At 38.8% G+C, this 24464-nt stretch overlaps 1 protein-coding gene across 2 annotated transcripts in view; it reads left to right on the top strand.

Moving 5' to 3' along the window:
- Positions 1-340: 340 nt before the first annotated feature.
- Positions 341-24464, top strand: part of GADL1 (glutamate decarboxylase like 1) — a 171295-nt gene continuing 147171 nt past the window's right edge. For both annotated transcript variants that reach the window (XM_055320884.1, XM_055320883.1), the window contains exon 1: positions 341-546. Coding sequence is in view for 1 of the 2 variants with exons in the window: in XM_055320883.1 (XP_055176858.1) it covers positions 510-546 (37 nt within the window). In the remaining variant the exon portion in view is untranslated. The remainder of the gene's footprint in view (positions 547-24464) is intronic.

Below are 24464 nucleotides of genomic sequence, written 5' to 3' on the forward strand. Positions count from 1 at the left end.
GGAGCTGGTGGCCTGGAGCAGGCATCATATTTAGCCGAGGGCTTCTGGGGCCAGGTCGGACGCTGCGGGACAGTTACTCCAAAACGCTGGAGTCTGGGAAAGTCACAGGCTGAGGCTCGCTCACCTGCCTGGCTCTGGAGAGCCGCTGGGGCAGTCGTCTGCCTGATTCCACCCAGTCGAATCACCCAGGCTCCTAAGGCCTGTTCCCCAGCCCTCCCCAGCGAGGGCAGAGGGCCCCTGGCCGCGGGTCAAGTCGATGGCCTGCAGCCAGCTGCACGCCGAGTATTAATAGAGAGCCTTGGGCTGCAGGAGGCTGGCACTGGAGCCTCGGGTTGCAAAGTGAGAGGAGCGCCCGGCGTGTGTCCTCGGCTCTCCCTCTGCAGTGGCGCGCGCCCAGCTGCTGCCCGTGCACCTGCGGGGCCCCCAGGGGGGCGCGGCCTCAGCAACTGCAGCCGCCGCCGAGGCCGCGGGAGCCGCGCGGGGGGACAGCCCGGAGCCGCGGAGCAGCGATGAGCGGCCACCCGGACCGCGACGGCCCGCTGGACGGTAACGACTGGCCTCCGCCTCCGCGCAAACGCGGTTCTAGCCCCCGAGGCGCCCCCCACGCGGGCTTTTAGCTCGTGGATGCCGGTTGGCCCGCGGGCCGGGGAGGAGGGCTGTTTCTCTGTACGGCGGCTGGGGTGGGTAGGGCGTCCGCTTCCTCGTGGAGTTTTTGCAGCCCTTTCTGCAGCTTCGGGGTGTTTTTTTTTTTTTTTTTTTTTGTTTTTGTTTTTTTTGTTTTTTTTTTTTTTTTTTTATAGAATTTAAACAAGTTAACTTTCATAAAGCGCGGGGAGCGGCGCTTGCGAGGCCCTGGGCACTGGGCGGGTTTGCTAAATGGAACGAGGTGCACGGCGGGGTCTCCCTGCTCGGCGCGCCGCGTGGGCATCCTTAGACCCCGTGGAAGTGTCCTCCAGGGAAGAAAGCTGGTTTTGCTTCTACTTTGGGTCCAGCACAGCATCACCGCTCCCACCTCCCAAGAGGCTACCTTGATCTTGCAGAGAGGGCGATGCCCCTGGTGTGCTTCGGCTGGGAGCCTGCGGGTGGGGGACTGCCCTGGACGTTAGTGCCTGAAGGAAAGTGTGGTGCAGCCGAATTCCCCAAAGGGATGCTGTAAGGCGGAGGTCATTCGTTCTACCGTGATGTCGTGGTGCTTAGATTGCTCTGAACGTGTGATGAAACACTGCGAACCCTTTTGCCTTGAAAATGCCCCCATGTACAAACGTTTGAATGTTTGCTGAAGATTTCAAGCTGGGCCCCTTACCTGCACCCCCCCGCCCCGCCCCCCCGGGGCCGACCCCCGCTGGTGAAGAGCCCCTGCTTGGAAAGGTCATTACTGTTGCTACTCAGGCATTTCCACTAACTAGTTAGTTGTTGACCTTTTAGGAGGAGCGTTCCTCCAGGAATAACTCCTCTTTGCATCAATACCCTTTCGGATTGTACTGAACACGACTTAATGAAGCTGTGCTAGGTTGAGGCTCTCTGGGGGTTTGGGCTCAACAGGTACGTCAGGTACCCTGGCTTGCGTTCCCTGCGGATCACTTTGAGGGCGGGGAAGTTTGCATGGTAGTTGGCAAGACCGGAATCCTTGTACTACAAGAAATATTTTTTCGTTTGTTCCTTTTATTGTCACCCCAAAAGTTCCCAGCATAACTGCCCCGGATCCTATTCAAAATGTTTTTGCAAGTTGCAATGTTATTGTGTTTCATTATATGGTACCCAAAACTAGCGCTTTAAACTGCTGGAGCTTTTCCTAAAGCTATTACTTTTGCGTTTCTAGGGTCAGCACACTGTAATTTAAGACATCTGGCTATTTGACAACTGATTGAGAAGTATAAAGTAGACTATTGATTTAAAAAAACAATCCTAATAATATGGCAGGCTTCTTTATGTGAGGCAAGGATGAGCAGGGTAATTGATCTGACTACCTGAACCCTGCACTGTGGTGTGTGTTTGTTTGTTTTTGTTTGTAATCTTAATTCTTGTTTCAAAGCTATATACCCTCTAGAACTCTGATAGGAACCTAAAAAAAAAAAAAAGCATCTATTCTTCCTAAATTAAACATGCATCCCTATAACTGGACATGTCTTGTGATGATTTCAATAGTTGCCATGTTTGAATAGTGAGTGCAAAGTTTAACCTTAAATTTGAATTCCAGGGGATACCAGAAGGCTTAGGCTGTGTGTCTGGCCATCCTTGAGCAGGTGATAAGGCGATAACATGTCTGATAACAACTAATTGTGCCAAATGTTAGCTATGACTCTTAAAAGAGCACAGTGTATCTATCTGTGAGACTTTGTAAATCTCTAAGGATGTATGATCAGATCCCACAAGGTGACGTTTGATGAGTATGTTAAATGATATGCCTGTGTTAGACTCCTGTTGACTATCTGTTACAACCCTATACATTATGGAAGAACATCATAGGGAATCCTGTTGCGGATACAGAATTCTTCATGCTTGAAAACAGTTTATGATCTTGCCGTAGTACATCCAAGAGAAGTTCAGGCAATTAATTATATCAGATTGAAATTTTAATGCCATTCAAAATTATGAGTTTGTTGGATTCAAATAATATTTCCCCCTGTGTTTTGAAATAATAACACAAACCTTGCACATAAATCAGCCTCCAAATTCATTCTTTTTACTTTATTTAGCTTAGATTCTTGTTAAAACACTTTTAAAATGGAAGCAAATTTCAAGCTTCAATGGCGGGGGTGGGTATAGATAATTTTTTTCTCTTGAAAAGCTGACCTTAAGATTCTGTTATAAATCTGGTATATTGTAATGAAATCAGAACTATGATATTTTTTCGGTAATTTGTTTAGTGCTCCCTTTATGACTCAAAGACAATGACAAAAGATACTAATTTTCCAACATGTTGTCATGTTGAATACACTGCTTTGTTGAAAATCATAGTTAAGCTAACTTTTGATCTCCCCTCTGCCCTTGGCTTTCCCTGGTTTGTTATATAAAGATGCTGTGACAGTTCATGAATAACTAATTTGTAAGTGTTCCCTACTTGTTTTGCAAATGTACTTGAGGTGCTTTCAGGTGCTTGGAAGTTGAGCATCTTTTGCTGATATTTTGTTTGTAGAGTTGGCTCTGGAACACAACTGTTGTGAACCTTTGTAAAGTGGGGTAGCCCTCTTCTCCCCCCCCACCTCCTCTGCCCTTTTAAAAAATCACCATTCTTTTGAATGGAAGGGTGGATGAGTAATCTTTAATCGGATATATTTACATACTTTGCAGAAATTATCATATCGCTTCAACACCATCCCTGGGAACATCATGATACTGTTCTTTTCAATTTCTCACTGCTTCTTCAGTTTTCTAACTGAGAAGTGGGATCCTGGGCCTCTTTTTCTAGGGTCTACCAACAGCACCACCTTTCTCTTCCAAGTGGAGAACTGGGTTCTGAAGGAGATCCTGATCTCTTTTTCTGAGATGTTCCCTCATAGGCCCCACTCTGGTAACCTCGCTGAGTGTCCCTGCGACCCCATCCCTGCCTTAGTCAGCCCTACCATACTTCTCTAGGAGTCTGAATCTCTGGATTTGAGGGTGGTACCCCTGTTCCATGGCACTGTGGTAGAATGGAGATGGAAATGGGATAATATCTCAAAGAAAACAATATCACAAAAGTAGAATCCCTCCCCATTAAATTTGTTCCTAATACTCATGGATTCTGGCACAGTCTTTGTCTCTTCCCTCCGCACTCTCCTTTCACCTTGAGCTTCTTCTTCTTTTTTTTTTCTTCTAAGATTTTATTTATTTATTCATGAGAGACACACAGAAAGAGGCAGAGACACAGGCAGAGGGAGAAGCAGGCTCCCCGAGGGGAGCCCGATGAGGTACTTGAACCCAAGACTCTGGGATCATGACCTGAGCCAAAGGCAGACACTCAACCACTGAGCCACCGAGGCATTCCTTACCTTGAGCTTTTGATGATCACTGAGAGACCAGATGGATCTCCATGGTGGTTGGTTCTGTGTTCACTAAACTTCTTTTTGGAGTATGAGGGATTGATTATGTAAAACATCTAGCTATTATTTAATACCCTTGCAAGCACCACATAGGTGAAGAAAAATAATTTTGCTATCATCTTGGGGGTACATATCCTATGCGGCCCCTTCCAACCATAGCCCCTTCCCTCTTCCATAAGTGACCACTACCCTGTCTGACTTGGGATAGCAATTACTTTCTTGCATTTTTTTATAGTTTAACCATCTAATTATGCATTCCTAGACATAGCATTTTAGCGTTACCCATTAAGAAAAACCTGTGATAGGTCTTTTAATTTATAGATTTATCCTCCTGATCTTTTCTATTCTTATAATTTATCTGGTAAAGACTCTATGTTATTTGGCCTTTAGAACTCTCCACAATCTGGATTTTTCTGCTTTTGTGCTCACAATTCAATGTTTTCCTCAAAGATCATCTTCTTTTGAGCTTGTTTATATCACCCTAGCCCTTCCTCCTACATTCTCATGGTTAAGTTACATTTCTCAGTTTAATCCTTGACTTTTAGAAACAACCATGATTTAATTTTATCTATCAGGCTTTTTATTATTAGGCAATAAAGGATTTTATTGACCTTCTCATATTCTGCCTTCAATTCTTTAACATTAATTTCATTAAGCATTATAATAAGTTGATTGAAAATTGATGCTCTCATTTACTAATTATTTTAAATACTAGTAATTTGGGAGCACTATGGGAATTTTGTAAACTTTTATATTTTAAGCCCTCTTGTGATCTATTTTCAGAATTTTTCACCTTTTCTTCTATGCTATTTTTGGTCTCATAATTAATATCCAGGCAATTATTTCTTCTTTCTATCATTAGTAAGACTAAAATGTTAGAGTGCTTTAAATGTAGGATTTAGTTTGAAAAATGCATATGTTGAGTTACTGAAATTGTAGTAGGCTGCAGGATAGTTTGTACAATAAGACTATGTTTTATTGAAAAATAATAATTCATTTATACATATTGAACTGGAACTGAAAAAATTTACACTTGAGGATTAAAAGTGGTTGTATACGATTGGATGGATAATGGATTTTTTTCTTAGGTTCGTCTGCTTATCTGTATTTTCTGTAGTGTACTTGCAATGCCTTTGACAGAAAAAAGGAAAAAAATTAATTTGTTAAGGAAGAGTTTGGGGATGGGGTTTTTGCTTTGCTTAAATGTTTTTCTCACTTATTTTAGGCTAGGCTTTCATTTAGGTGTTTTTTTTTTTCCTTACTTAAGCATGAATGTCATTTCTATTGTTCAAACAAATCCTGGTATTGGAATCTAAATGTGTTCTTATTAATCCCCGATTGCTGAATATTCAAGTTGTTTCAACAGTTTTTTAATCACAAATAAGATAGAAGATAAATAATTGGCTAAAAATTAATTTAAAATACAGAAGCAAAAGAAGAGAGAACTCTAGAAATCTAGAAAAGAATTAGCAATGTTTTAAGGCATAATATAGAGATGAAAATTTGCATAGGAGTACATTAGGATTGCCAATTCCTGAAAATCCACTGATCGGAAATATGTATTTTTTCGACCAACGGTCATCCTGACCAATTTGCACTTACTCACGGCAGTGATGGGAAAGGACAGAGTTTGAACTTTGGTTTTTATAGACCAAAGCTCAGTTTCTGACTCATAAAACAGTAAGGCTCCTTTCTAAGCATCAGTTCTGTGAGACTGTATGTAAAATACCTGGCACATTGAAAATTAGTATGTCCTACCTTCTTCCCTCAATAAATATTACCACATTGAATTATATGGATAAATATGCATAGAACTCTATGAGGAATATGCTTTAGAGTAAGATTTAGTTTAAATAGAACCTTCAAAGCAAGTAACAAACACATTGTAATAAATGCATTGTAATATGAGGAAGGAGACCCTTGACCTGTATCATGCCTAATAGAGTAATTGAAAATATGACAGTGATTTTTTTTTTTTGAGAGACAGAGATTTCTACTAGTCTTCCTACTCAGAACTGAAACAGCACAGACAGAGAATACAATAGAATATTATAGCACAGGACACAGGGGTTTTGTTTTTGTTTTTGTTTTTGCTGATTAAGTTATGATGGTTGAGCTCAACATTTTCCTGGATCTCTGCAAGGACAGTCTTCCTCTGGAGAATGTAGGGAACTGAAGTTGGTCGGCTTCCATTGCCATCACTATTTTAAGGACCATCCCTTCAATATATGATGTAGGTTTGAACACAAAATGAATCACAGAGACCTCCAATGTGGGTTTTCACCTTACACTCCTTTCATGAATAATACAGCATAAAATTCTCATGAAATGGAGTTATTATAGAGCAGGGATTTTCCTGACTTAGTGAAGCTTCATTGCAAGTTCCCAGATGTGGTTTAAATACTTAAAGTTGTTTTGTCTGTGGCTTCTGTGGTAGGGCCCCTTTCAGCTAGGGATGAGTCCCAATAAATGTTGGTCCCAGACTTAAGAGGACACCATAGAATGCATCTTTGCTGTTCTTTTTCTGCTTCGTATTGGAGGTGGAATGTCTAACTTTAGACTAAAGCAGGAAAGCATGTGGATTTAGAATTGAAGGATTTAGACCAATGGGATGCCAGCTATCTGTTCATAGCTGGCTGTCTTACTGATAATCTCTTTAAAAGGCATACACTTAAATTTTGAATAAAAAACCTTTTAAGAGGGATCCCTGGGTGGCTCAGTGGTTTAGCACCTGCCTTTGGCCCAGGGTGTGATCCTGGAGTCCGGATCCAGGCCCACATCGGGCTTCCTGCATGGAGCCTGCTTCTCTCTCTGCCTGTGTCTCTGCCTCTCTCTCTCTCTTTCTGTGTCTTTCATGAATAAATAAATAAAATCTTTAAAAAAAAAAAACCTTTTAAGATTTATAGTAGCTCAAAAAGAATACCTACAGATAAACCTAACCAGAAAGATGAACATTTTGACACTGAAAACTGAGAACATTACTGAAAGAAATTAAAGAAGACACAATTAAATGAAAAGACATCCCATGTTCATTGATTGGAAGACTTAATATGGTTAAGATGGCTATACTACCCAAAGTGAACCACAGATTCAGTATAATCCTTATCAAAATTGCAAGATCATTTTCTGCAGAAATAGAAAAATTCATCCTAAAATTCATATGGAATCTTAAGGGACTCTAACTAGCCAAAACAATTTTGAAAAATAAGAAATTTGAAGGACTCCTACTTCTTGATCTCAAAACATATTGCAAAGCTATGGTAATAGAAACCATGTGGTACTATTGGCATAAAAACAGATAAGTAAACCAAAATGGACTAGAAGAGAGAATCAAGAGATAAACCCTCATATATGTGGTCAAATGATTTACAACATAAGACCACTCAATGGGGAAAGGACAGTCTCTTTAGTGAATGGTGTTGAGAAAACTAGATATCCACATGCAAAAGAATAAAGTTGGACCCTTATTTCACACAGTATGCAAAATAACTGAAAAATGGATTAAAGACCTAAACTTAAGACTCCAAACTACAAAATTCCTAGGAGAAAACACAGGGGAAATCTTCATGACATTTGATTTGGCAATGGTTCCTTGGATATGACACAAAAACATAGGAAACAAAACCAAAAATAGACAAGTGAGGCTTCATCAATCTAAAAAGCTTTTGTGCATCAAAGGACACAACAAACAATGAAAAAATAACCCATGAAATTGGAGAAAATATTTATGAATCATATACCTGATAAGAAGTTAATATCCAGACTATATAAAGAACTGCTACAACTCAATTACAAAAATTCAAATAACCCAGTTAAAAATTAGGCAAAAGACTTGAACAAATATTTCTTTAAAGATGATATACAAATGACCAGACCAGAGAGCATATGAAAAAATGCTCAACATCACTAATCCTCACATTCACTAGGATGACTACTATTGGAAAAAAAAAAAACAGACAAAATAACAGGTTTTGAGGAGGACATGGAGAAATTGAAACTCTTGTAGATGATTGGTGGGATTATGAAATGGTGCAACTGCTATGAAAAACAGTACAGAAGTTCCTCAAAAAATAAAAAAATAAGAGGTTCCTGGGTGGTCCAGTTGTTTAAGTATCTGACTCTTAATCTCAGTTCAGGTCTTGATCTCAGACCTGAGAGAGTTCAAAGCCCAGGGTGAAGCTTGCTTAAAATAAATTAAAAATAGACATACCATATTATCCAGAAATCCCACTTCTGGCTAAATGTACAAAAGAATTGAAAACAAGATCTTGAAAAGGTATTTATTTGTACACCCACGTTCACAGTAGCACTATTCAAAATAGTCAAGAGGTGGAAGCAACCCAAATGTCCATCAGTGGACATTTGTTTATCTACTCAGCGGCTGAGTAGATAAACAAAATGTGGTTTATACATACAATGGAATATTATTCAGTCTTTAAAAGGATAGAAATCTTGTCACATGCTACCACATGGATGAACCTTGAGGACATTGTGTTAAATGAAATAAGCCAGACATAAAATTGTGCGATCAAACAAATATTGTACAATCCCACTTGAATGAAGTAATTAAAGTAATAAAATTCTTAGAAGCATAAAGTAGAATGATCATTACCAGGGCATGGGGGAATAAGGGAGAACAGGGAGTATTTAATAGTTATAGAGTTTCAGATTTACAAGATGAAAAGTTCTGGAGATCTATTTCACAACAATGTGAATATACTTCAACATAGTGAACTGCACACTTAAGAATAGTTAAAATGGTATATTTTATCTTATGTGTTTTTTTATCACATTAAAAGAGGACACCTAATTTAAAAACAAAACAGACTTATAAGAATAGAATAATTTGTAAAATAATTTTAAAACTTATTTGCTTCAGTCAACATGTTTAACTCTTTTTTGTGTATCTTGCTTGCCACTATGAGCACTGAATAATATAACATTTCTAAGATTTGAGATGTATCCAGATGTTTTTTTCCTTCATTGAATGATGGGAAGATTACAGTTTTTGAATTCTTGTAGCATTTTTTATACTGTTTCTGCCTCCTTTATCATGATCTCCCATGAGTGTCAACTATAATTTCTTTCTTCTCATAAATCCTAGTCTCTTTGGTCACCACTTGCCACACTTCCTCTAATTTATTGCTTTTAACAAGCGTGGTTATTGTCTCATATTCTTGGTTTTTCTAGCCCACAAAAGGCTGGAATTGTACCTGATGGAAGGTAGATTGCCTCTGAATGAAATGTGAATAGGCTTATCTAAGAAGAGTGTACAGGTATCTATCACATCAGTATTGTTCTGTTTGTTTATTTTGCATTCTTTTGTATTTTTGTGCACATTTTGGATATTTGATGTTGCCTGGAAAGAAGCTTCCATATAAAGTGTATGCCAGTGAAAAGATATTTTTATGTAAACATATGCATGCACAATTAAAGTTCATGCTTACGATTTGAAGAAACTGATGACATTTTATTGCTTGAGAGATATACATGTAAACAGATTTGGCAAGTAAGTCCCAGTTTAAAGGAAAATTATAGCTTTCTACTCACTGAACTATACTGGGAGTATGATTGATCCCTAACCCGTGTGGAAGGGACAATGCCTGCATGTGCTCACCTTGCTTGCTCTGTTTCTATTGCTCTCATCAGCAGTGCCATTAAGAGATCCATAGCACAGCCTACCAGAGGCTGAGCAACTGTGCTCACTCTTTTTTATGCTGCACATGATTTTTTAAGAGCTTTACTGAGGTATGATTTACATATCATAAAATTCACCTGTTTGAATGTGCAATTCAATTTTTAGCAAATTTACAGAATTGTGCAACTCTCAGCACAATCCAATTTTAGTGCACTTCTATGCATATGATATTTCAAAAAAATATTACCATGCTCTTTTTTTTTCTGTGTCTGAGTACCTGTTCTTCTCTGCAAATAGCTGTCTGCTTAAGAAAGATTATGATCCTTACAGGTAGAACACAAAGTGAAAGATAATTACTATTTAGATTCCAGTGGTCAAAATAGGAATTTCAACGGAAAACAGTAGTTTCATAAGTCAGGCTATTGCCTTGATATAGGACTCTCTAAATTCTTTTATTTCCCCCCTTTAACATGACATACTAGACGTAGAGGACAAATCTGTGGAGTTTGTCCATAGTACAGAGAAGATAACCTTTATGCACCTTTAAAACTAGGATGTAAAAGCGAATATTTAATGTAAGAAGAGTCAATGAAAAAATCTCCATTCCTGACATGAGGTGATAATAGGGAGGGAAAAAGAGATTGAATCAAGGGAGACAAGTCTTGAAAGACATGGTATCTATTTCTCACTACTTGGGTTCAAAGCCCATGGGCCGGTAGAGGCATCGATCATTTATATGGTAGGTTTATAGAAACATTGAAGGCAACAACAGAGATCTTTACCAGCTTCTCTTGGAGGAAGCCACCTTGTAATCTCTTCAAAGCAAAAGGATGGCTCATTGAAGTTGGATGAGGAGAGAGAAGCTGGATTTAGTCTTTTAAGGTGTGGAGGTGGCTCTTTCAGAGGAAGGGGGTTGGATCAAGTACTCTTGATCTTTCCAAGGGTCCTTCTCTGATGAAGATGAAGGCAGAAATCATGGGATGGACCTCCTCTATGGGGGAGGTGATGAAGGATGTGGCATAAGCCCAGAGAGTCTATACCATTATCAACAGCCAAGGAAAGGTCACCTCAGTCATGGAGCACCCCAGTATCTGACCAAGGTGAGGGAGAAGAGACCATGAGTATGCCTCAGCTGTGATGGCTAGGTGGTAAAGGATGTAGAAAGTGAGATTGTCCAGAGACAAAGGTGCCAGGGGACACTATGCTAGGACCAAGGACCTTACCATTCTTCTACCATCTTGAAATTGAGTAACTTGCTTTTCTACCCATATACCTAGAAGTCATCAAGAAGAGTATCAGGAGAAGGGAAGGGAAAGTGGAAATCTTAGAGATCAAGCATTTTTACACAGTAAAACTGAGCATTGTCTAAAGAGACTGTTTAATTTATTATATTTGACCCAATTTTAACAGGATTGGACTAAATAAGGTAAATGTTGTTACCTCTTTCCAGCAATGGGGCCTCATGGGAAAGACAAGATATTAGAGATAAGAATAAAAATACTTAAATTTTCTTAGTATACCGTGTGTCATAAAGGTAATGATGCCACAAATAAGCTTGAAACAAATGAAACTGGCTGCTTCAGCCATTACCATTTGACACCGATACTGTCTTTGAGGAGTGCAGTTGTCAAAAGTAAATATGCACAAAGCTAGGCCTTAGGTCTTCTGATGAAGCTCCCATGGTAAGTGATACTTAGCAGAAAAGTTATTTATTTTTTAAAGAGGGAAAAGCAATGGGTATCAAATGTCAGTGCAGTCACATTGCAATTTGAAGCTAAAGTATTACTTCATTCATTCATGCCTACAAACTTTTAAAGGCAACGTAATATAGAGAGACTTTTGCCATAAAACAGCAATGCTGTTTTTGAAATCATCTCCATGGCTCTAACAACCACCTTCTTCATCATTTCCTCCCAGGAACCACCACCATGGCAGTCCAGAAACATTTTAGGAATTCACAGTAGTATAAAGCATTGATGAGGACCTCTTTTAGAATTGTTGGGATATGGGGTGCCTGGGTGGCTCAGTGGTTGAGCATTTGCCTTCAGCTCAGGTAGTGATCCCGGGGTCCTGGGATGGGGTCCCACATCAGGCTCCCTACAGGGGGCCTGCTTTTCCCTCTGCCTATGTCTCTGCCTCTCTCTGTGTGTCTTTCATGAATAAATAAATAAAATCTTAAAAAAAAAAGAAATGCTAGGATGTGATTTGTGTTCATTATATGAATAGGATTTTAACTGAAAAATGGTTCTAGCCATAGAATCATTGACAGGTGGAGTGGCAAGACATCTTGTAAAGCATCATTTAACCAGAGTAAAGTTCTACTAGCAGTCACAGAATTATGTAGGGCTAGACTTGGGGCTAGAACTCCCCCATCCCAAATTCCAAAATGTTCTTTCTGGGCATATTGTCAGAGAAGATCATTAAAAGTAAGAAATCAACACTGTAAAATACTGTCAAATCAGAGTTAAATTTTACGTTTGTTTCCACCAACATCTGAGGTGTAGTGCTAAGAATTTCAGTATTTGGGAGCTTCTTAATGGGAAATATTACAGAGCAACTATCTAAATTACTGGATGTCAGCAGGCCATTGTTAAATATTAACATCTGTTTTGGTGATTTCGCTGCAGCACTGACAAATTTTGAATTTCCACACTCCAATTTTTGCCTATTAAATATATTGCTAAGTCCTCCTTTTGTTTGAGTTTCTTGCTGATAAGACTATTCCCAATTCAGCACTCTGGATGTTGTGTTGTTTGATCTCCTAATGCTCTGCATCGACTTTCAAAATCAATAGAGACTTAATTGGTATTTTATGACATATCTTATCTGTTCTTTCAAATGCTATGCAGGCCAAAAAATACATCCAGGGAACATATTTTCTTCATATGCATTTTCATCATGGTATATTCTGTTATGCCATCAGCTCAATTTTATTTCAGTACCTAATTTGTGTGAAGCACTGATAGAGGAGAAAGAAAATCTATGAAAAATTGAATTTCCTAATATTTGTCGGTGGCCTTATTTTTCAAGTTGATGGCACAACAAAAGAGAATTTCAGAAAGTAAGTGTGGAACATACATATGATGACAGTTTTGCCCAGAAGTGTTCAATACAATATGTCAGTTTAGCAGTTAATTGTTCTCTTATTGTTTCACGTGTGTTCGTCCAGTCTCCCTGGTGAGAGAGGCCGCATGCCTTAGTGAAAAAAGAAGAGACATTGCAATCAATCATAGTTTGAATATCAGCACTGCTATTTATTATACCAGCTATGTGACCTCCACAAAGTTAATTAACTTCTCGGATCCTCATTTTCATATTTATGGAAATGGGAATGATACTCATTGCATGAGGTGTCATAAAAAGTTGTGTAAAAACATGTAAGTGTCTAATACAGTGTCTGTCTGGGCCACAGGCATTCAAAAATGGTAAATATTTGTCTTGATTTGGGTTTTCCAGAAGCAGACCATAAGTCAAGGATTAGAGCATAATTAGTTATTTTGGAAGGTGGTTTCAGAGATAGCTAATGTAGAATATATTATAAAGCAAAGTATCACTATGGGTAATTGAAGCTTAATTCTGCTGGAGAACTCAGGTTATTAGTGAAGAATAGACACCTCAGAGTTATCCCATATAAAAGACAAAAGAGCTGAATATTTATACATTAATTTCTATCAGTGATTGGTTGAGGGATGCTGAGAGGCAACTATTAATTTTTTGGAGCTTCACGCTTGCCACATAAATGGGCAGAGCAGGTTTTGCCAAAATAGAAAGGCTTCAGGGAGAGAAATGCAAATGATTGACTTGGGAATCAGATAGCTTGAGTATAGATACACACGTGAAAAACTGCTCTACTCCATTTTTGTTAACTATTATTACATTTTCTTACTGAAGGACTTTTGTTTCCCTAGCTCCCTACCCTGGGGTGTGCCAAAACTACTTCATACCAGCTCGTGAGAGTGTTACATATTCAGAAATGTTGTAAGCCAATTATTAAACTGTTAGTATCTTAAAATTAGGCCATTAGGAGCTTTTACACCATAAAAATCAACAAGTGCTACCAATAAGAAACCAGCTTACTAGTGCACTACAGTCCTCATCCCTCTTCTCCCAGTAGATGGAGAATAGGAGTTGCATGCATAGTCTCAGGAATCAGATAGACCTGAGTTCAAATTTGAGCTCTGACACCTTTTGGCTATGTAGCTATGGGCAAGTTACCTAACTTATGTGGGCCTCAGTGTCCTCATCTGTAAAATGGATGTGTATATAACCTGTACAGCTGTGGCAAAGATGAAATGCAATAACATATTATAATGTAAGGAGTATTCTGGAAGAAGGTATTCATCATACAAATTAAGCCTTATATAATTATGGGAGAGGCTGAGGAAGGAAACTTCCATAAAGAGGAATTGGAAATCAGAGAAAAGTCACTAACTAGTCTTCTGAAGTACCGGCAAGAATGGGACATTTGGAGCTTATAGAGGAATCTGGGAATGCAGGCAGGTACAGTTGCCTAAGTGTGACCAAGAGCAGAGCTGGAGAAAGAAACCTCTTTCTCTGATTAGCTTTCATCTTTGAGAATCAAGAACCACAAATTCAGTTGAGAGAAGAGACAAGGACAAGCTGATATGTGCTGGCATGTCTGCAAGTACTCATCACCGTATCTGACATCAAAGATGGTCAGAGAGGCTGGGTCACTGCTTCACTTCTGAATGTAGACCCAAGAGTCACAAAGAAAAATGGATTAGGAACCATCCAGAGGGCAGAAGCAGACCCCGCTTAATATGTTCAATGTGTCCTTGGCTAGATTTCAGAACTGCTGTGGACCAGTGACTGGCCCTGTGTCTTCCATTCTTTCCTGGGAATGTCTATGGCAGTAATCCTGTCCTCACTATTTTATGTTGAGTGTGGTGTCTGATACTTTGTGTTTTTAGTTTTTATGGGTCCCTGAACCAAGAGCAGCTGCAACTGAATTGCCTTATATGCTTGTAGACCTGATACAAATTATGAGATCCTGGACTACAAGTCTGTTTCTGTAACAGGATGAGATTTGGGAAAATTTGGAGATGGGAATAAGCATATCTTGTAGGTGGAAGAAATATGAATAATTTTTAGTAAGAGGGTGAACTCTAGTAGATTAGGAAAAAAATGGCTTCAAATTCCTTTATTCCTTCCTAGTATGCATACTTTGCAACATGACAATGTTTTCTGTCCTTAAGAGGTGGGCTTTTTTTCTTTCTTTGAATCCAATGGTTTTTATGACTTGCTTTGATCAACAGAGTATGGCAGAGGTGATGTTATGTGGCATACAGTGCAAGGCCTCAAGAGACTTTGCAGCTTTTGCCTTCACTGTCTTCAAACCTGCTGTCACCTTGAGAGGAAGATCAGTCTAATCTCTTTGGAAATGAAAGCCTTTGTGGAGAGAAAGGTTCAGCTTTCCCAATATTTCCAGATGAGTTCAGCTCCCAGCCAATGCACAAGCTAATGCAGTTGTGTGAGTGAGCCCAGGCAAGACCAGCAGAGTCACTCAGCCAAGCCACAGAATCATGAGAAACGATGTATCATTGTTGTTTTAAACTACTATGTTTTGGGGTCATTTGTTACATAACTATAGCTAACTGATACCATCCTCCCAATAAATCATTTTTAGATTTAACTTAATCAGAGTGAGTTTTAGTTGTTTGTATCTTCACAGGATTGCTGTGTGGGATAAATATGCTACTATTTGTAAAGGACTCACCAAAAACCTGGCATGTAGTAAGTCCTAAATAAATCCTAGCTACTATTATATGAAATAAGTTCCAGATGCTTATGAAAGGTGATGTATGGACAGCTCTTAGAGGCTCTTTCGAAGAGAGCACATGACCATCAAAAAATCTGTGTGCCACAAAAATCTCACTTTTCTTAAATTCAAAATTAGGATATTTGCTAAGTTATCTGTAAGTGACTGTCAAGCTCCAAGATCCCATGTTCCTACACAAAACTGGCAGCAAACCAACCTTGGCCCATATTCTAGATGGATAGAAACTCATGCCTCAGTGGGTCTCAGCTATAGATTAACCCATACCAATGCCTTTATGTTCTCTTATGCTGTGTTCTGTACTTCATTTATCAACATCAGAGTAGCAATGAGATGTATGTGCATCCCCGAGAGCAACCACATTTGGCACTTCATGGGTACCATCTATAGTAGCTTATGTGACTGTGTTGGCTCTTAGATAGGTTAAAATTTTTATAATATTTGCTCTAATTTTATATGGGGGCAAGGCTGATTCTGTGTAGCATAAAGGATGAGAAGGAAGATGCTGGTGGCAGACTCACCTTCTTTCATATTTCACTGAATAGTTCATCTCTGTCCCTAAATTTGCATACTTCACTCAGCAATGTATTTGTCCTGCAGGTGACAGAGTCTTTCCTCATAGAAGGCAGTTTAGACCATCTATTTTTACCTTAAGATGCTCCTTGGAAGGGTCTTACTGCCATTCTAAGCAGCTTTTCAGTATATTCCTCACAATCACATGGAATAGACTCAATAAAAGAGTTTTGGTAAGTGTAGTTTTCTGCATTTGAGGTTGGCCTCATGTGAGTGTCACAACATGTGTGTTGAGGTGCTAAAGAGATGAGAATAGCTGTCCTCTACTCATCTAGAAGATGATCTGCCAAAGGCCTGGGCTAGGAGGCAGAACTCTGGGCACAGATGAGCTTCATATCAGAGTTAATCAACAGATCATGCAAATGAGTCACCCATTTATAGCATTTATTTAAATTTTCATTTAAATTGCTGGTTAAAAGGAATACATTTAAAATTCTGAAGTCAACACTTGAGCAAATTGGTTTTAAAACTATATATTAAATTGCAGCACATTGCAATTTAATGCATAGTTCCAAGATAATTGCTTATTGCTTTAGGAGTACAAAATATATGTCCAAATAGTTTAGTATGGTTGATGAGACACAGAAGCAGTATCTTCTTGTTTGCCTTTTTTTGAAAAAAGTTAGAATGTGGTAATTAGCAACATGATGTCTGAACTCAGGGTATCGGGCTTTGAATTCTGCCTCTACCACTTACTAGCTCTCTAATTTAGGCAGTTTTCTTAATTTCTCTGTCCTCAGTTACTCTATCTGTAAAATGGAGTTAATAAAGATATTTTCCTCAGAGGGTTATTATTAGGATTAAATGAAGTAATTTGTACAAGGTGCCTAGCTCAGTACCTGATCTATTATAATCCAATTAATGTTAACTCTTGTTATTATTTTATAAGTCTGTTGTGGCATCTGCTACTAGAAAAGATAAAATCACACAAGTGGCTTCATCAGTGGCTTGCAATATATATCTTTTTGGCAGTTTTGTACTAAACTCTTTTTGCTAAGACAGTACTCTACCCATTGACCTCAACCATCCAGATATGTACTTAAGAATAATATTTTTTCAAAGAGAAAAAAACGCCATATTTATTTTCTGACAGTAATTGGGTGATCTCCAAGTTTCAGAGAACAATACAAATAGATGGGGGATTCTGAAGGTCCAGAGAGTATACTGAGTATGGTCTGTCTGGTTGGTTTTAACTTTCCTTTCTTGGAACTGGCTATAGAAGCTAAGTTATTCAGAGTATGAGTTATGGCTCTCTGGTTGCACAGAAGATTGTATGACTCTTGCTCATTTTTAGGGGGAGTTTATTGAAAGGATCTGGGAACTCACAGAATTGGAGAGAGAGATAAATAATTAGGCCTTTGAAAAGACAGGAGCCAAGGCAACTCTGGAGATCTGAAATACTTGGTACTTAGAGATAGCCAGAAAAGAGCATAACTTTAATTGACAATCATCACAAGACTGTCTGGTGGGGGAAGGATGGTTCCATTTGGGATGTTGGTTAGCCCCAAAATGCTCTAAGCAAACAAACTAACTAAAAATGGGTATTCTCCCTAATTCAGCCTTATCTCAAAAAACACAGAAGTCACTGATGCAGCAATGAGTTAAATCCGATGTTTCACAAATAAATGTGTACAAGAAGTAAGATGAAGAGTCAGGACAAGGAGCCAAGATGGCATAGGAAAAAAATAATAACAAAAACTGTGATGACTAGTGTGGAAATGACTAATGAAGGGACACACAGTGAATACAGTTCCTGGGGAATACATTGTGCCTTGGTGCAGTAGCACCTGCTGAGCCAAATGAAAGTGAATCTTCCATAGCCAAGTTCTCCAGCCTGGGGCTGAACCATGGGGCTGAAATTTACTATGTGGGTAAAACAAATTCAATTTTCTTATAGAGCCTGACTACATTCAGGTCCTTGCAATGTGAGGTTGTACCCATATGAAAAGTTCATAATATTTAGAAGTGAGATGGTGGGTGGGTGGGGTTTCAAGAGCTGCTTATCAATATGACAAGCTAAGCATACAATAGCAGCTTATCACATAATAGTTACTCAGGCAATAGAAATAAATGACTCTAGAAAACCTACTCTCTTGAAAATATTGCAAGGTTACTGTATTCCTGGCCTAGTGTCCAGTGAAAGGAAAACATTTTTGAAATTAAAAAAATATCAATATCCATTATCAGATATCTAATATCAAGTGTGTATAAAGGTCATATACCTCAACATCACAAAAGCCATAAATGACAAGCCCATAGTTAATATCATCTTCAGTGGTAGAAAGCCTTTCTTCTAAGATCAAGAACCAGACAAAGAGGCCCCCTCTCATTGTTTTTATTAAACAGTATTAGAATTCATACCCAGAGCAATTAGACAGGAAAAAGAAATTAAAGACATCCAAATTGAAAAAGAAGTAAAACTGTCACTATTTACAGATGATATAATATTATAAATATAAAACCCTAAGGACTCCATCAAAAAGTTGTTAGAACTAATAACAAATTTGGTAAAGTTGCAGGATACAACATCATATACAAAAATCTGTTGTATTTCTGCACACTAATGAACTATCAGAAGGAGAAATAAAATAATTCCATTTACAATTTCATCAAAAAAGAATAGAATACCTAGGAATAAATTTAACCAAGCAAGTGAAAAACATGTATATTGAAAACTATAAGGCATTATGGAAAAAAATGGAAGAAAACACAAATAAATGGAAAGATATTCCATGTTCATGGATTGGAAGAATTAATATCATTAAAATGTCCATACTACCCAAAACAATGTACAGATTTGATGAAATCACCATCAAAATTCCAATGGCAGATTTCCAAATAGAACAAATAGTCCCAAAATTTGTATGGCACACACAAAATTTGTGTGTGTACACACACATGCACACACAAAGTCCAAAAAGTGAAAGAAATTTTGAGAAAAAGGAGCAAAGCTGGAGGCATCATGCTCCATGATTTCAAGCCATAATACAAAACTATAATAATCAAAACAATATGCTATTGGCATTAAAACAGACATATAGATCAATGGAACAGAATACAGCCCAGAAAAAACCCCACACATATATGGTCAATTAGTTTATGACAAAGGAGCCAAGAATATGCAATGAGGGAAAAGATAGTCTCTTTAATAAATGGTGTTGAGAAAACTAAAACTAAATAATCACATGCAAAAGAATGGAACTCAACTACTATCTTATACCATACATAGAAATTAACTCAAAATGGATTAAAAATTTGAACATAAGGCTGAAACCATAAAACTCCTAGAAGAAAACAAAGGCGGTAAGCTCTTAGACATAAGTCTTGGAGATTATTTTTTAAATGATCTGAAACCAAAAATCAAGAGCAACAAACCCAAATATAAATCGGTGGGACTGGATCATACTGAAAAGCTTCTGCACAGCAAAGGAAACCATCAACAAAATGAAAGGGTAACGCAACGAATAAGAGAAAGTATTTGTAAATTGTATCATTTGACTAGCATCCTGGATTCTGAGACACAGGATCTCATAAAACAAAATCCTGGGTGATAGGAGTATGTCACCTCCAAGAGATGTTATATGTTCCGCAACGCTTTGCAGTTAGGAGATGATGCATGGATGCACAAATGATTTTTTTCCTGTCTTATTCTGTCACCTTTTCATCCAAAGATCATTAGAACATAGACTTGCTGGAGAATGGGAAACTATCCTATCTTTGGACAGCTCTAGAGCTCATTAGAAAGACATGGAATTCCTGACTTCAAGTTTGCAGCAAAACACTTGTAGAGGAGATATTAAATAAATATAAAGCTACCATCCTGTCCACTATCTAGTTCATGTCCTCCCTCTCCCTAACCCGGATTACTGCCATCATATCTCCCCACCTCTAACTTTTGATCTCCCATCTGACCTCTACATCTATACCCCCTAAATCTTTCTAAAGCTCTCTTCTTATACCATTTGATATTCACAATGCTTTTCTGAGCAGCAGAGTAGCCTGGGCTGATACAGTTTTGCCCTCCTAACACTCACTTCTCCCCTCTACAGACCCTGCCTCTTGAACAAACAAATTTTCGAGAATTCCTGGGCACCAACATACACCTTCATTTCTTTGCCTAGTTCATGCTGCTTTTTTATCATGAATGTTTTGACAATGACCTTTGTTTCTACCCCATGATAACCAATTCCTACTAATCAGTCAGAAGTCTTGATTATCCACAGTCACCCCACCGTACTCTTGCTTAACCTGTGGTCCCCATATCATGGTAGGGTTCCCCCATTTACCTGGTGGCTAGATGCCAAACCCAAGACTCACCCTAGATTCTTTTGTTTTCTTGACCCCTTACATCCAATCCACTAGCAAGTTCTCTTGGCTTTACCACCAAAATGTCTCCATATTGCACAACGTTGCTACATCACCACTGTTACCTCCACATCAAAGCCACCATATCTGTTGCCTGGACTTCCAGGGAGCTTCCTCCATAATCTCTCTATTTCCATATGTGCCTCTGCATAGAACGAAAGTAATTGTTTATAAATGTAAATTAGATCATGTTGCTCCTCTGTTTATAATTTTTTAAATATTTTATTTATTTTTGAGAGAAAGAGAGAGAGAAGGAGCACAAGCTGGGGGGAGGGGGCAGAGGGAGAAACAGACTCCCGGTCGATCAGGGAGCACAATGCAGAACTCCATCCCAGGATCCTGGGATCAAGACCTGAGCTAAAGGCAAATACTTAATTGACTGAGTCACCCAGGGCCCTGATCCTCTGTTTAAAACCTTTAAATGGATTCCGGTTGCTTTTAGAATAAAATCCCTTACCTGGTCTGCCTCCTATCAGTCTTTCCAAAGCTCAGTTTATTCCTTCCTTTTCCTCACACTTAGGCTGTAGGATCTTTTTCTATTTCTTTCAGAGGCCGATTTATAGATTATTTGCATTTTCTGTTCCTTCCTTCTAGGCTATTCTCTTTATACCTCTTTTTGCATCTGTCTCCTTTTCCTTTTTCACATGTCAATACAAACATCTCTTCTTCAGAAATAGTTCCCCATGACCGGATCTAAAATAGCTCCTTCTTATTCTATTGAGTTATTCAGTTAATTTCCTTTAGAGCATTTATTAAGGTCTGTAATTATTTTAATTAGCTATCCATTTGCCTTTTTGTTCACTACATCTTCCATCTACCCCAAGTAAATGTAAATTTGTGTCTTCTTGTTCATCCAGAACATGACAGGCACTAAATTAATATTTACCGAATAGTTGAATGAAAGGCCATCCTAACTACCATCAAGTCCAGGAGGACTTTCTGCTTCTCACATGCAGAAGCTCTTCTCTGGAGTTTCAGTGTGTTTCCTCTGCCCACAAGCATCATGCTTTATAGAACACGGGATGGGTGGGATTCCAGGTATTCATAAACATGTATAATTTTCCTCATTAGATTTTGAGGTCACCAGCTATGTGTCTGATTCATCTTTGAGTCTCCACAGTGCCCATCCCAATGTTTTGCACACCGTTTTCAATAAATAGTTCAGAAAGTATAATTAGAAGAAGTAGCAACTCGCTGTGGATTCCAACTAAGGAGAACTTATTCCTCAAATATGACTTGACCAATGATATAAATGTTCTTTTCCTTTTTTCCTTTCTTCCTTTCTATTTCTTTCTCCCTCTCTTCCTTTCTTTCCCTCTTCATTTTCTTTCTTTTCCTTCCTTCCTTCTTTCCTTTCTTCCTTCCTTCCTTCCTTCCTTCCTTCCTTCCTTCCTTTCCTTTTGCCAATGGATACCCATCTTTAGCTGACTAAAATTGAAGCATAGTTTTGTCTTTTACTCCTACAAGTGGGTTGCACCATGGGAATTATTCAATCTCTAAGTAACCTTTTTGATTCTACAGAATCACAGAGGTAGATTGAGAATCTAAATCCCTGCATTTGTTACTATTATCCAAATCTTCAGAGGTTTTTCTGCCACTGCTATGTATTGTTATTATTTCTTACTCTTTGTTTATTTCTTATAGTCTTCTTCCTTGTAGGTTGTCCTATAGACAACAAAGGGTAACAAAGTTACCCTCTCATTGATACATTGTTTGAGTAGCAAAATGGCTTAAAAATGGTGTGAAATTTGAAAGGGATGCAAACAATTTAAGAGCCTGGAGTACTAGCCAGGTATATAAACTAAATTAGGTATCCACTCTTTAGAGGTTAGATGAGACATCTGACATAGATAACTTCAGAACAGAGGGGTGTCTCTTCAACTTTCAACTGTATTTTCTTTCACTCTATTTCCCTAATTATTCTCTTTCTGGATGTTTAGCAAATTGAGAACAGAGACTCTGTGTTGTTTATGTCTATATCCCCAGGCATCAGGTTGGGTGCTTGGCACATAGTAGTCCTTTTTTAATTTATTAATTAATGCTATCCTCTTTTTCAGGCTTTGATTCTCATGCCTATCTTGGACTGATTTGCTGGGCTTACCAAGTCCTGACCCTCAGAACTCCCTTGATCCTCAATGTCCTTTGCACAAGTTTTCTGAAGAGTTCCTTGGTTCCCACCTAGATGCCTGGATTCATTTTTTTTTTATTGTTCCTCCTTCCTATTGTTTGCAGCAAGGATTATTTTCCTATGGGTAATTTTGTTCTTAACAATTAAAGTCTTGGATGGGACACTTGCCTCTACCTGGCGAACTTTCTGACAAAGACCTAAGGCTATTAATTCTAGCCTTTACGTGAGCCAACAACGTAATATGGGTGCCAAAAGAGAGTTCATGTAGACTCAGTCACATTAATAGTTACTACTTATTGTTCACTTTACTCCCTTCCTGGCACTTTGCTCAGCAGCTTGCATGCTTTGCCACATTTAACCCTTCCAATGACTCAATAAAATGGACATGGCTATTTTCCCCCTTTGTCAGGTAAGAAATCCAAATCACATGGGAATTCAATAACATGGATGAAGTCACAGAAGCACAATTAGAATTTGGGCCAGGATCTACCTGATTTCAAAGCTTAAGCTTTGTGACAAACTGCTAATGGAAACCTTGTTAATGGAATCATGGTGACCAGAGCACAGGAGATATGAATTCATTCTATTTAGTGCTGGGGATACCACACCTGGAGTTTTGTACTAGGCCTCATTTTATAAGATAGAAATAAACTGACCCAGACTAGTGACCATGGGTTACTCAGACACAAATGAACAAACTGGAGCAGTTAACTAGCAAAGAGAGAGAGGGAGAGAGAGGGAGAGAGAGGGAGAGAGGGAGAGAGAGGAGAGTGATAGAAGTCATTCTATATTTGGCTTAGAGTTCTATGGAAGATAAACGAGACTCACTTTGTCTACCTACTTACTGCAAAAGCCTGTGGAAATGACACGATGCACATTTGAAGTCACTATAAGAAAAATGTTTGTGACCATTCCAGCTGTCAGTGGAGTGGTACTTTAAGTGACAAAGTTTTAAAATTATTATTAATTACTGCAGATATTCAAAGAGAAGACAAATCCTCTAATTGAAAAGTTTCCTCTTATACCTTAATTTCTCCTATAACCCTAAACCTTAACCTCAAATGTCTGCACTGTTTATGTTCAAAACAAAACTTCTCTTTAGTGTCCTTCTCATAGCACTTGGCACCTACTATCTTGTAGTGTGTGGTTATTCAGTACTCTGAGGCTGTCCATTGCAAGGACAGGAACTGACTCTACTTCATCTTGCTTTCATTATTACCTCCCTAATATAGCCTTACAAACTGTAGATGCTTGCAAAGCAGCATCTTACTGCTCTTTCATAGAACTTCAATGTTATTTACTCTGGTTTCACTACCTACTAGCTTCGTGACATTGGGCAAGCCAGTTCAACCCTGTCTGTCTTAGTTTCCTCAGCTATAACACTGAGTCACTGGAGTTTTTGTGACAAACAAACTTGTTAAATCTATAAAACTTCGAGAACAGAGCCTGCCACATAGCGTGTATACGTGTCTTGTATTGATGTAAATGTTGAGCTCTGGAAAGCTGCCCATGCGGGAGGGGCTGAACTATTGACTGCCATCTTGTGGCAGGAACATCATGGCGGGAAGTTCTGCTCTCATCACAGAGGCAATCCCCTACACTGTGGCCCCTCTTTCTACTCTTCCACAAGGGGTAACTCACTGGCCCCTTGTCTAGAGTTCATTATCTTGGCCATGTGACCACTTTCTACTCTGGTAGCTTACTATCACATGGAGATTCACTTATGTTCTATGCACTTATGCATTTTTAAAAAGACTTTATTTATTATTTATTCATGAGAGACCCAGAGAGGCAGAGACATAAGCAGAGAGAGAAGCAAGCTCCCTGCAGGGAGCCTGATGCAGGGCTTGATCCTAGGACTCTGGGATCACGCCCTGAGCTGAAGGGAGATCCTCAGTCACTGATTCCACACAAGTGTGGAATCCAGGCATTCCACACTTG

This window comes from Nyctereutes procyonoides, unplaced genomic scaffold (assembly GCF_905146905.1).
Source record: "Nyctereutes procyonoides isolate TBG_1078 unplaced genomic scaffold, NYPRO_anot_genome, whole genome shotgun sequence".
Taxonomy (NCBI): Eukaryota; Metazoa; Chordata; class Mammalia; order Carnivora; family Canidae; genus Nyctereutes; species Nyctereutes procyonoides.